General features: G+C 43.3%; 1 protein-coding gene across 1 annotated transcript in view; it reads left to right on the top strand.

Moving 5' to 3' along the window:
• The window catches only part of LOC134542899 (transcription factor ATOH8), a 100,597-nt gene extending 88,684 nt beyond the window's left edge, over window positions 1-11,913 (top strand). The window contains exon 2 of the mRNA XM_063387484.1: window positions 7,567-11,913. Coding sequence (XP_063243554.1) covers window positions 7,567-8,606 — 1,040 coding nt within the window. The 3' untranslated portion in view covers window positions 8,607-11,913. The remainder of the gene's footprint in view (window positions 1-7,566) is intronic.
• Window positions 11,914-12,269: the final 356 nt, after the last annotated feature.

The following is a 12,269-nucleotide window of genomic DNA, read 5'->3' as shown; positions in this document are numbered from 1 at the left end:
GCGGATGAAGACAAGATGGCGGACATTTTGTCATACCAGTTGACGATATATACCTTGGTATTGTTGGTGGTAGATCAGTCTAGGTAGCCTTCATGGAGGACGGATCGACCGTTTACTCTCGCCGGGAATCGAACCAAGGACGTACATCGATATAATCAAACAGAATTCAAATACATTAATTTTTTGATGAATTTTGGAATTTTTTTCATTAAAATCGGATAATAAATAAAGATTTTCAAGATGGCGTCCAAATTTCAAGATGGCGTACATGACATCATACTAGGTGACGATATATATGCTTTAAAAAAAGTGGTGGGAGTCAGTCTGTCTGCAGTCACCATTGAGGAAGGATCGGTCGCCATTTTTAATTTTTTTGCCCTCACCGGGTTCGAACCGAGGACTCCGAACTCCGTGTCGTTAATGTATATTTTTTATAAATAATGTATTAAAATTTTTTTATTTAATTTTTTTATAATTTTTAAAAAAAATTTCATTAAAATCGGATAATAAATAAAAAAGTTAAAGATGGCGGTCGTAACGGAAATTGCAACAGTGACGTCATCATCCAATATGGCGGAAAACACAACGCCGGAATTTTCGAGAACACACAATTACGTCATCCAAAATGGCGGATCCAAGATGGCGGATCCAAAATGGCCGCCGGGGTCAAGGTCAAACTTGTCCCGTTACGCTATGTCCCGTTACACTCATACAAGATGGCCGCCGTGACGTCACAATCAGAGATGGCGGATCGACAATCTCAATCCACGCCCCGGACCCGTGTGCCAGAACATACATTCCTATACTACTTCTATACTATTATTTAAAGGCTATTTTTTTTTTAATTGTCATTTTTAGTTGTCATAAATATTTCTTACAGATGTTCACGTACTGTATAAAGTGGTGCGAGTGATGATAATTCGAAGATTTGCACGCCATTTTACACCCGTGATATACACTAAGAGATTATCTGCTGAAAAAAAAATTATGACAACAACAAATGTAAGGGAGGTATCGAGTTAAAAAAATCTTAGAAGTAGTCCTTTAATATTAGTAATGGTGAATAAATAAAAAATTAAATAAAAACGAGCACGGCGTGAGACGGAGCCTTAAGGGAAGCTCCTACCGCGGTGGTTCGTGGCTCGCCCGCTCGGCGGCGCCACACGCGCGCGCTAATGACGGCGCGAGTGCGTGCGTGCGGCCCCGGAGCGAGCGTGACTGGTCGCGCGGCTGTGGCGTGACCGCGCCGGGACGTGCCGCGCCGCCGGGAGGTGTCGTGTTTGGTCCTGCGTGGCTTCGAGGAAGGGGAGGAGGCGGTGTGCCACAACTGTCCCCCTCCCCTGTTCGTCCCCTCCCATGTTCATCCCCCTCACGTGCGGCGGTTAGCAGCCGCACGATTCGGGCCCGTCGATGGTAGCTTTGAATATATATACTGTATAGAAGTCGCCAGCCCAGGTTAAAATTTCTAATACGGTTTTGAGGTAGTTGGTTAATTCACCGCTGCAATCGCCACCATCTCTAGAGCATCGACTTGTGGTGGTCCCTAGCGGACAAGTGTCGAACTCTTCAAACACCCCTTCCCCCTCCTGTTGAACGACCTTGAGCTTCATTGAATGATAGGTGGGGGGTGCGGGGAATGACAGCGGGCGACAGAGCTGCGCTCTAACGTGTAAATAACAACCTAAGACGATACAGGGCGTTACGGCAGCGCACTGCAGCGGTGAAGTTCCCAAGCTGCTCATCATACGCTTCTGAAAAACGTAGAGTAAATCCTATCCACTCGCAACTTCTATACAGTATATATATTCAAAGATGGTAGGCCACAGAGCAAGTACAGACCGATACCTCGTGCAGTCCGATACCTCGTGCTTAGAGACCGGAAAAATTCGCTGCTTCAATTCCGATGGGTAGAGACATGCGAAATTCGCGGATTCATTTCGCGATATGCTAGCATCAAAACAACTTTACTTTCGTACCGCTTCTGCGATCGGCCCACATTTTATCCGGGGACCTGTGAGCCAATGGGAAACACTAAACCAAGAAAGTGCCGAATTACGGACAACCTAGTTGAGACGTCTCACGCGTCAGTAGCCGATGAACAGGTGTCATTTCCGCGAGTATTTAAAGGACTGTGGAGTCTATCCTAGAGGTCAATGAATCCGCGAATTTTGCAGGTCTCTACCGATGGGATAGAATTAAAATACTTGTATGTTACCGTGACGGTTCAGGTATCGGATCACAGTTTCTAACTGCAGGACTCTGGTGCCACTGAAAATTTCTTAATCAAATGCAGTTTCGTATCACTGACTAACCAGTTGAGATGCCTTACAAGACGACAGCCAATAAACAGGTGAGGTTTGTTTCTATTCCATGTCACGATTTATTTCGCGAATTTATTGGTTAGCAAAGTAGACTTGAAGCACATATGAAATCTATCATTCCCACCGACAAACTGAAAGAATTTGAAAGCAAACCGAGAGGGGAATGTTGACCCCCCCCCCCCCCCTTTCCTAAGGAAATTTTGCGTTCTCTCCTCTTGACATACTCTTTAACGACCGTTAGCCAGTTTTAAACAAGGAAGTAATGTGTTTACCTAATCACCAGTCACGTGTAACACGTCAAAAAAAGTTACATTGTTATGAATATTCTTACACATACACACACACAGGAAAAATGTGCGGTTTAATTTCGCTATAGGTTAGAAGTCCAACGACTGTACCTTAATGTTGCTACTGCGATTAGGACACAGTTTATCTGGAGAACCGTGATCCTATGAGAAATAATGTCAAAGAAGTAACGAATCCACGACACTCCAGTTCAGACATCTCATAATCAAAATCCAATGAACAAGTGACATTAGCCAAAATGTGCAAATGACTTGTGAAGTCTATCCTGAATGACCTTCCTTGAACATGCGAATTGTTCCTAGTCTATAAATATGTGAGAGAGAGGGAGAGAGAGAAATTTGAGTCAAATTCGGAGTGAAATAAATCGCGTAGCAATCGTCGTTATAGTTATTGGTAGACCAGAAAAATTCGCGTATTCATTTCGTGATAGACTACACTTCAAAATGTTACTTATTTATGCGATTATTTTGCCTTTGGCTCACGGTCTTTCTGCAGGACTCTGGGGATAATGAGAGACTCTCAGTTCAAGAAGTATTGAATCACGAGCTACCCAGTTGCGACGTTTTGCAAGTCAGCTGCCAATGAGAAAAGGCTTATTGGCTCAAGTATTTAGAGGTGTGCACAGTCCATCCAAGATATAACTGAAACTGCTAATTTGTCGGATACATATTTATTGGTTACAGTATTTTAAGTCTTTCACTTATTCTGAAACAATGTTTTATGAGGCACGCCAGGTTTTTCTTTTCCTGTAAAGGAAACCTTTTTTTTCGGGGACTTATTCACTTTCAAGACTCAATTTCTTGTTTACCTATTATTGTATTTTTAATTGCTAAACATTTTATCTTGCAAGCATAAAGAGTATAGAAAACAGCATCAACGTACTTACCACATGATCTACTGGTGTTGGGTTTATTATTGTTTTCCTAATATTCAAAATGGGGCAAGGTATGGTTATCTGGCTCAGTTTTATTTATTTATTTTTGGTGCGGTTTAGGTAATAATAGATAGAACCAATATTATTTCATGGAAGCTTTGGATAGCAAAGTAAACTTGAAGCACCAATAAATTATGTCCACTAGGAAAAAAAATAGGGAAATTTCTGATTCTAGAAAAAATTCGCCTACGGTGTAATAATATCTTTAAGTCCATAAAATTAAGGAAGATTTAGTATAATCGAGATTGCATAACACATTCGTTAAGGGCTCTTGATATTTCTGATAAGTAAATTAAAAAAAGTTTTTAAATTATTACTTTATTATCTTTACAGAACAATATAAATTATATAACGATTATCTTTTGTTTCGCCATTGAAGTTTGATAAGAAAATAATATAGTGGTTTTTGTGGCAGTAGCTAAACACCATTTATCGTGGAAAAGTTTAGTAAATTCTTTTTATAGTAGTGTTCTTTTTATAGTAGTGTTGTCAAACGAACACGGACAAGTATTGACTTGCAAGAAAATAGTATTTGCGTTTGAGCCCCACCACATTTGTAAAAAAAAAGTACAATATATAATTATTCATTATTCATCTACGACTGTGGGCCAGCCAACTTCTAGCTGGCGATTGGGAGCGAATCACAACGACTCTCCATTTCAGGGGGACCCGGGCCCCGCTCCCCCCCCCTCCCCCCCCCCCTCCTTGATTATCGCCTTTGATTGTGTTTTCCAACCACCTAGATCCGAACCCAATATAGGGTATAACCAACGGTTATTAGCCTCCTGTTTAGTCTTGATTAAATCATATATTCTTGGCTTCGTATAAAAATCTAGTATTCTGGGGAGTCCTATCTCTGTTTGATACATCAGTAATTCTGTGCAGTATCCTTTATTTATTTATTTATTTATTTTAAAACAAACTGTTGTGTGTTTCTTTAATACCATTTATAATAATTACAGAACTATCTTCTTCGATTACATACGCTTTTCCTTACGTAAGACACCCGGGGGTCCCTGCCTCGTCGTCGGGCGGTGGCGCCGGCGCCTCCATATATGGCACCGTCCCACCCCCCTCTCTTGACCATCCCCACCCCGCCCCGAGAGTGAGGGCAATCACCTGTCTCGCTCCCCCACTCCCACCGCCCCAGCTCGCAGCGGCGACAACTCCGGCTGGGGTCCCCTGCCTGATCACTAGAGACCCGGAAAATTCGCTGGTTCATTTCGTGTTATGCTAAAATTCAAATCATTATACCTTAGTGCTGCTTCTGCCATTGGTTCACTGTTAATCTGGAGAGGACTGAGGGCCAATTAGAGACCCTCACTCATAGAAGTGTCGAATCACAGACACTCGGTCGAGACGACTCACAAGTCAGCAGCCAATGAACAGTTGGCATTTGCTCGAGTGTGTAGAGGATATTGGAGTCTATCCTGGAGGTCATTGAACCCGCGAATTTTCCGGGTCTCTACTGATCACATGCCGTAGGCTGTCAAGACATCATCATTTGTAGAGAGGCTGGAAGGCGTTCTTCATACATTTAAACTGAAAAATATGTTTAATAGTGTTGACACGCCCTTGACCCCCCCCCCTGAGCCAGTTACAAACAAGGGAGAGACGCTGTTAATCATTCACTAGAGACCTGAAAATTCGCGGATTCAATGACCTCCAGGATAGACTCTACTACACTCTACACACTCGGGCAAATGCCATCTGTTCATTGGCTGCTGACTTGTGAGTCGTCTCGACTGGGTGGTCTGTAATTCGTCACTTCTTTGAGCGAGGGTCTCTAATTGTCCCTCATTACTCCAGATTAACAGTGAACCAATTGCAGAAGCAGCGCTAAGGTATAATTATTTGAATTGTAGCATATCACGAAATGAATCCGCGAATTTTTAAGGTCTCTATCAATCACGTTAAAAAAAAGCCAAAGGTTTTAGTATTTCTATTGATCAACAATCCTGATGAACAGGTTTGATTATGACTATAAACAGTGCAGTGAAATTAATACGCGAAATGTTTGTGGCTCCAGCGAGGAAATCATACGTGGGTGTCCTCGCTGGCTGATTCGGCAGACGCAGTCCCAGAAGAGCTGCGCGAAGAGGAAAATTCGGAAAAATTGGACAGTTCCGCAATTTTTTGGTGTGTAACATTTTAGCTCTCGGTATATGCCATTTGGTGGGAGTAATTTCGTGAATGCGACGGGAGTCAAGGAACGCCATCTGTTGCGGATACGCGAACCAAAGTTCACAAAGCCAAGAGAAAACTTTATAGCAATAGCTGTTTAGTGAATTTTAACAATACGGGCAGATTTTTAATGACATTCCTTGTCGAAATCAGGTCTAAAACCAAGGTTTAGTATTATTTTTTTCGAGTTTTTTTTTCCAGCTTTTATTGGAGCCGTCTCATTAAATTGTTAAAAATTTCGCTCTGCACATAGAATGATTCGATAGTCGACGGAGTCTGGCAGCGAATTCTATCGACGAGTGCGGAAACTACGGGAAATTCGCGTCCAGAAATTAAGTTTGAAAACACCATTTGCGTATATTTATCACGCACGTTATAATTGTGTCCGAGTTTCGTATATAAGAGTATTTGCGACATAAGAACACACGAATTTGCTCGTTATTGAGGTTATATGTTACACATCACTGGCGAAGTTCTGAAAGACTCGTTCACTTTATTTTTTGTGTGTACCTTCCGAGTCCCGTTTTCGGTTCCTGAGCTTACGTGGGATGGAATTACGCTTCGTTCTTTTGTTGCGTCAAACGGCACCACAGAATCGTGACGAAGTGGAAAAACATAAAAAAATAAATAAAAATAAACAAAGTATGTTTGGAGCAATTTTCGTGTGTCTAATTTGCGAGAACATATTCTGCGATGCTTGGCCAAGCTACCGAGGATGAATTTTTTTATTGTTTTTTTTGTTCTTTTTGGTAGCTGGGACTCACTCACACGCGCGCGCACACACACACACACACACACACATATATATATATAATATCGCCGGGAGATTCATATATCTGTAGTTTGTATCGTTTAACTTGTCTCAGATTTTACTGTTCTCGAAAATAGAACCTGAGGTACACATTTACCATCTGTCAATAACACTGACAATCACTTGAAGTTGTTTAAGAATACTGTTGTCTGAACAACCGTGACATAGTGATGATTCCTGTATATGCCATGTCAATTAATGCATGTGTTCTTATCTGCATGCTGTTCACTAGCGTAAAATAATACGTGTATATATATTAATGTTAACACATTTGGTTGCGAATCAGTATAAATGTGTTTTTAGCGCAAACGCTTTCAAATACTCCTTTGTTCCCGTGAAAAATATGTTCTACTCAAAGAATCTGTTAATACAGTGACAAAATTAAGCTGTTTTAAGGTAATAGAACACATAATAGACTGCTCTGCTATGTGCCATTTCTCCCAATAATGTTTTTAATTAATCGCCCTGGGGTTTTCTATTTGAGTATGGAATATTGTATTGATATTTTAACGCCAATAATAAGTTTTTATTCTCGCAAATATTGTGTGTACTGTGAAACTTTTATGGCGGGTTATTATTAAAATGGTAAAGGCTCCTCAATTATGATTAATTGTATTGCTGGAACTGAAGTTTTGTTTCCGATACCTTGTAACTGTATGCACTGTCTGGGTTGTGGAAGCAGCTGACTTGAACCCTTACCCGGACGTAGCTCCACCTGGGGATCTCAGCCTCCAGGTTCCTGTGAAGCCACTCTTCTAGCCCAGCGGGTGCTGTAGTGGTGGAGGGGGCATGTTTTCTGGATCTGGTAGTTTCAGTAAGGCGGGGCTCTGGACTATACAGATCTGCAAGCACACTCCCAATCCACCCTTAAAGGGCGCACATTTGGGAGGGGCGGAAGGAGGGTGCGTTGGCCTTCGGGCCTCCGAAAACATGTATGCACTGTAGCCTAGACCTGTGTCTCAGTGGAGGCTGGAGGCTGGAGGCTGATGGCGCCGGGCTGGTTGTTGCAGACTCGAAGACGTCGACGCTGGAGCGGGACGCAGGCTTCTGCTCGGGCGGCGACGACGAGGACCTGGAGGCGGAGGACGACCCTCACGCGCACACCGACACCAGCGACGACAGCGTCGAGGCCAAGGCGCCCGCCTCCTGCGCCTCGGCCAAGAACAAGCGCAAGTCCGCGGAGCCGCGCCGGTTGCCCGGGGAGACCTCGCCGCACAAGAAGCGCAGGAGGCACCTGGACGCGCGGGTGCCCGTGCCGCCGCTGTCCGACTACTCCACCGCCTCCGACACGCCGCCGTCCAACCCGCGCGCCGCCAGCCTCAGCCCCTTCCGGCCGTGGAGCAACCCGGTGCCGCCGCCCTCGCCGCCCCCGCCGCCGCCGCCCTACACGGACCGCGTCCCCGCCTTCCCGCAGCAAGACGAGCCGCTGTCGCTGGTGCTGCGGCCGGCGGCGGCGAGGGAGTGCCCTTCGAGGAGGCCGCGGCGGCGGTTCCCCGACGACCTGGGGGACCGCATCCGCCTGGAGCCCGCGCCGCCGCCGGCCGTCTTCCCGGCGCGGCCGCAGCCGGCCTTCGCGCACGCGCGGCCGAGGCCCGGCCCGGCGGAGACCTGCACCAGCGCCTCGCTGGCGGCGGCGGCGGCGGCGGGGGGCGGCGACTCGCGGCCCAAGTTCAGCGTGGAGTCGCTGCTGGAGGAGCCGTCCACCTCCTCCTGCTCCTCCTCGCAGCAGCAGCAGCAGCAGCAGCGCAACTACAAGAACATGACGCGCGAGCGCCGCATCGAGGCGAACGCGCGCGAGCGCACGCGCGTGCACACCATCAGCGCGGCCTTCGACACGCTGCGGCGCGCCGTGCCCGCCTACTCGCACAACCAGAAGCTGTCCAAGCTGTCGGTGCTGCGCATCGCGTGCTCCTACATCCTGACCCTGTCGCGGGTGGCCGGGGCCGACTACAGCGGCGACGGCAGCGCGCCGTCGGTCGCGAGCTGCGTGGAGCAGGTGTCGCGCACCATCCAGACGGAGGGCAAGCTGAGGCGCAAGAAGGACGACTGAGCGGCTTTCGCGGGTTCATTCCCCTCCCTCACTACAAGTGCTCATTGGTAGGGGCATGCTCGTCTCGCGAAAAGATCTGAACACTTGTTACTAGAGACCCGTGAATTTCGCGGATTCAATGACCCCCCAGGATAGACTCCAATATCCTCTACACACTCGGGCAAATGCCAACTGTTCATTGGCTGTTGACTTGTGAGTCGTCTCGACTGGGTGGCCTGTGATTCGACACTTCTATGAGTGAGGGTCTCTAATTGGCCCTCAGTCCTCCAGATTAACAGAGAAACAATGACAGAAGCAGCACTAAGGTATAATTATTTGAATTTTAGCATAACACGAAATGAATCCGCGAAATTCACGGGTCTCTACTTATTACTAGAGACCCGGAAATTTGGCGCATTCTTCTGACCTCAGGATAGAATTCAAAGTTATAAGGTGCGCTCGACCCATGTTTACTTTCCCACTGGTTGATTTCTTAGCGAGAACATTTTTATCCTTGTTATTTGGCACTACCTGATTCGCTTACTTCTCTCCTAGCTGGACATCGTTGGCTCACGGTCGTAGAGGGGCGTGTCCAAATAACTGCGGGCCAATCATGAACACAGTGCGACAGTGTGGAGGTTTGCATTCTAGCTTGCGACTAAATGAATCCGCGAAATTTCCGGGTCTCTACTTATTACCCTGTAATAAGGTGGTTCCTTCCTTCCTTGTGATTGGCTGCCGTCTGCGAGAGAAGTCGTTGCCTTGTTTGACCGAGCCGCTCAGGACGCACTGTGTTACTGTGATTGGTGTTGTAACAATCGTCATGTACCTAAAATAAAATCACCCAATCACGAAACACAGATGATGACCACAGTGTTTCAACTTTCAGCTAGTCTCGGAATCTTTTCGCGAGAACGTGGCCCTACTAATCATCAACGTCAAGCAGATGTATATGTTATTAAAGTCTACTTTGCTACCCGATGAATCCGCGAAATAATCATGGATCTAGCTATTGCGGACAGCATTTGGAGCGTCGTAGAGGGTTATAAAATCTCGAATCACTTCCTGCGTTCTAAGGTTCAATGCTGTTAAGTGTTCGACATGTCTTTAAAAGTGCATTTAAATATGTTCTGTGTCAAATTAGTACTTTACACTTCTTCTTTATATTTAAACTAAGATGTGTTTGTTGGTGTACCGTTGAACAAAACAAACGCACATGAATTTGTGTGTGTCAGCTTAAGTCAAAAGTTATGTTGGCAAATTTCAAGCCAATGATGAGCTAATGCGCATAAGACAAGAATCGGTCTACACCAGATATCGTTTATGACATGCCTAACTTCGTCCCGGTAGCTCTGTGTTTCCCCCCACCATCATGTATCCTATCGCCAGCGGTCTCTCTCTCTAAGCCGAGTGTCTAGTCTTGTATACTTCGTCAAAAATATGTTGAAATTTTTTTTTTTGACTGGTGCTTCAGGAAATTTTCACTCTCTGTTAACAAAATTGTTCCTTACGTGCCATGGTGCTAAAATATTTAGCTGTTGGTACTAAATTTATTCGTAGCACAAGTAGGCCTATGACAATTATCTAGTTGTGGTACTCCTATAAACATATCTACAGTTGATAGTACTTGTAGACACAAATGCAAGACCTTTTTTTTGGTCGTAATTTTTTTTTTACAAACTACAGTTCTACATCAAAATGGATTGAGTACTAAAATTTTTAATTGATGATTTTACATTTTTTTGTGAAGCTGTTTCCTGTTTTGGTTATTATTGCTAGAGACCGGAAAAAATCGCGGATTCATTTCGCGATAGGCTAAAATTCAAATAAGTGTACCTTTTAGCTGCTTTTGCTATAGGCTCACTGTTATTCTGGACGAATCTAGGCCAATGAGAAACCTTCAACGAAAGAAGTATCGAATGATAGGCAAGCTAGTTGAGACAAGTCAGCAGCCAATGAACTGGCGTTAATTTGTCCGAGAATACAGAGGACTGTGTAGTCTACCATGAAGTTCATCGAAACAGCTGATTTAATTCCAAAGGTTTTGGATTTTGAAAAACACACATGACTAAGAGACTAAAATTTTTTTTTACGGTTTCGATTATCTTCAAGGTAGACTACACAGTCCTCTTACACCCGGGCAAATAACGCCAGTTCATTTGCTGCTGAGTTGTTGTGTCTTCTCAACTGTTTGCCTGTTATGTGATACTTCTTTGACGTACAGTCGTCCAGTTAACAGTGAGCCAATAGCAAAATCATCTAAGAGAATTTTTTCCGGTCTCTACCTATGACAAGTTCATAATGAAATAGTTACCAGCGAGAGACGGTTTGCCGAAGGGAGGGGACAGCCACGCGGATGAGCAGTGTCGCCAACATTGCGTGTGTTTGTGAGCAGTTCCGTCATAATACGTTGTACCATGCACGAAGTCTTTGTGAATGCACAGCTGTGTGTGCTGAAGAGAGTTACGACCAACAACTTAGAGCAACTTCGTTAGTCGTAAAATTCACTGAAATGTAGTATTTTTTTAAATTAAAATTTACAAGATAAAACCCTAAAAAAACACACCTTGGTTGGCAAATATTCTTGAAATTTGAGCAAGATATGCTTAATACTAAAAATATGTACCTATGGACGTCATTATGGACCTCACTGAATTCCATGTGACAGATGGTTCATTGTTACAGATGGTTCTCATTCACGCAGACTTCGTGCATCAACTCATCGATAGTCCCTATACAATAATGTTCTCGTCCATCGAAGTGTACAAGTATACAAGAAAATGCCGAACTTAAATAACGCTATTAACAACTAACAAAACATGTTTAGATAGGTATCTTTCGTTGTAGATTTTACGAATAGTTACATAAAAAAAGACTGAGAGGTTTATATGTACAAAGCAAATTCTTCAGTCACTTTCTTTCTTCTTATACATCAAGAATATAAACGTGTATTAAAAATTAATTACAGCTAGCTTTTAGTCAATGCCTAATTGGTAAAAGAGCTGAGCTTGAAGCAACCTTTCAAGTACAAATAATAATAACAATAATATTGGCAGATTTTTCAAGTTAATGAGCTAGATGCTGCCAAATGCTATTGCTAGACATGTAGATAATGTAAAATTACATTTATATAATACATAAATATGGTTATGTATATTTTGAAGTTCTTTGGCTGTAAGAACAGCTTTTCAAGACAATTTAAGTAGTCTTAAAAAGACCCAAAATTTTATAATTATTTTTATGTGATGAGCTACCTAGATAATAACCTTTTGTATACTATTTACATTTGTTAGGCATTTTAAGACAGTTACTTTAATGCATTAACAGATAATATTTTACTGGAAAAATTATTTAAATTAAAAATACGAATGATTTATTTACATAAAAATTGTGATATTAGTGCATTATTAAGAAGCTGAAAAATTATAAGTAAAATTGCTACTCACATCATAAGATAATGCCTCCTATAAGTCTGCAAATCATGCTTTGGTTATTTTACCTTCTGAAGGTTTAAGCTATTAACTCAAATTATTACTTATTAATTTTTGTGTATTGTAGTCACTGAATTAAAAAAGTTAAGCTGTAATTTCACTTTGGTGCCATAATGTAAGAATCTCATGTGATGTAAGTTGTGATCGCTGTAGTTTTAAACTGTTAAAACATTTTTTAAAAGAAGGTGTAATG

This window comes from Bacillus rossius (genome assembly GCF_032445375.1).
Source record: "Bacillus rossius redtenbacheri isolate Brsri chromosome 9 unlocalized genomic scaffold, Brsri_v3 Brsri_v3_scf9_2, whole genome shotgun sequence".
Classification (NCBI taxonomy): Eukaryota; Metazoa; Arthropoda; class Insecta; order Phasmatodea; family Bacillidae; genus Bacillus; species Bacillus rossius.
This window is presented reverse-complemented; position numbering and strand designations above follow the sequence as displayed.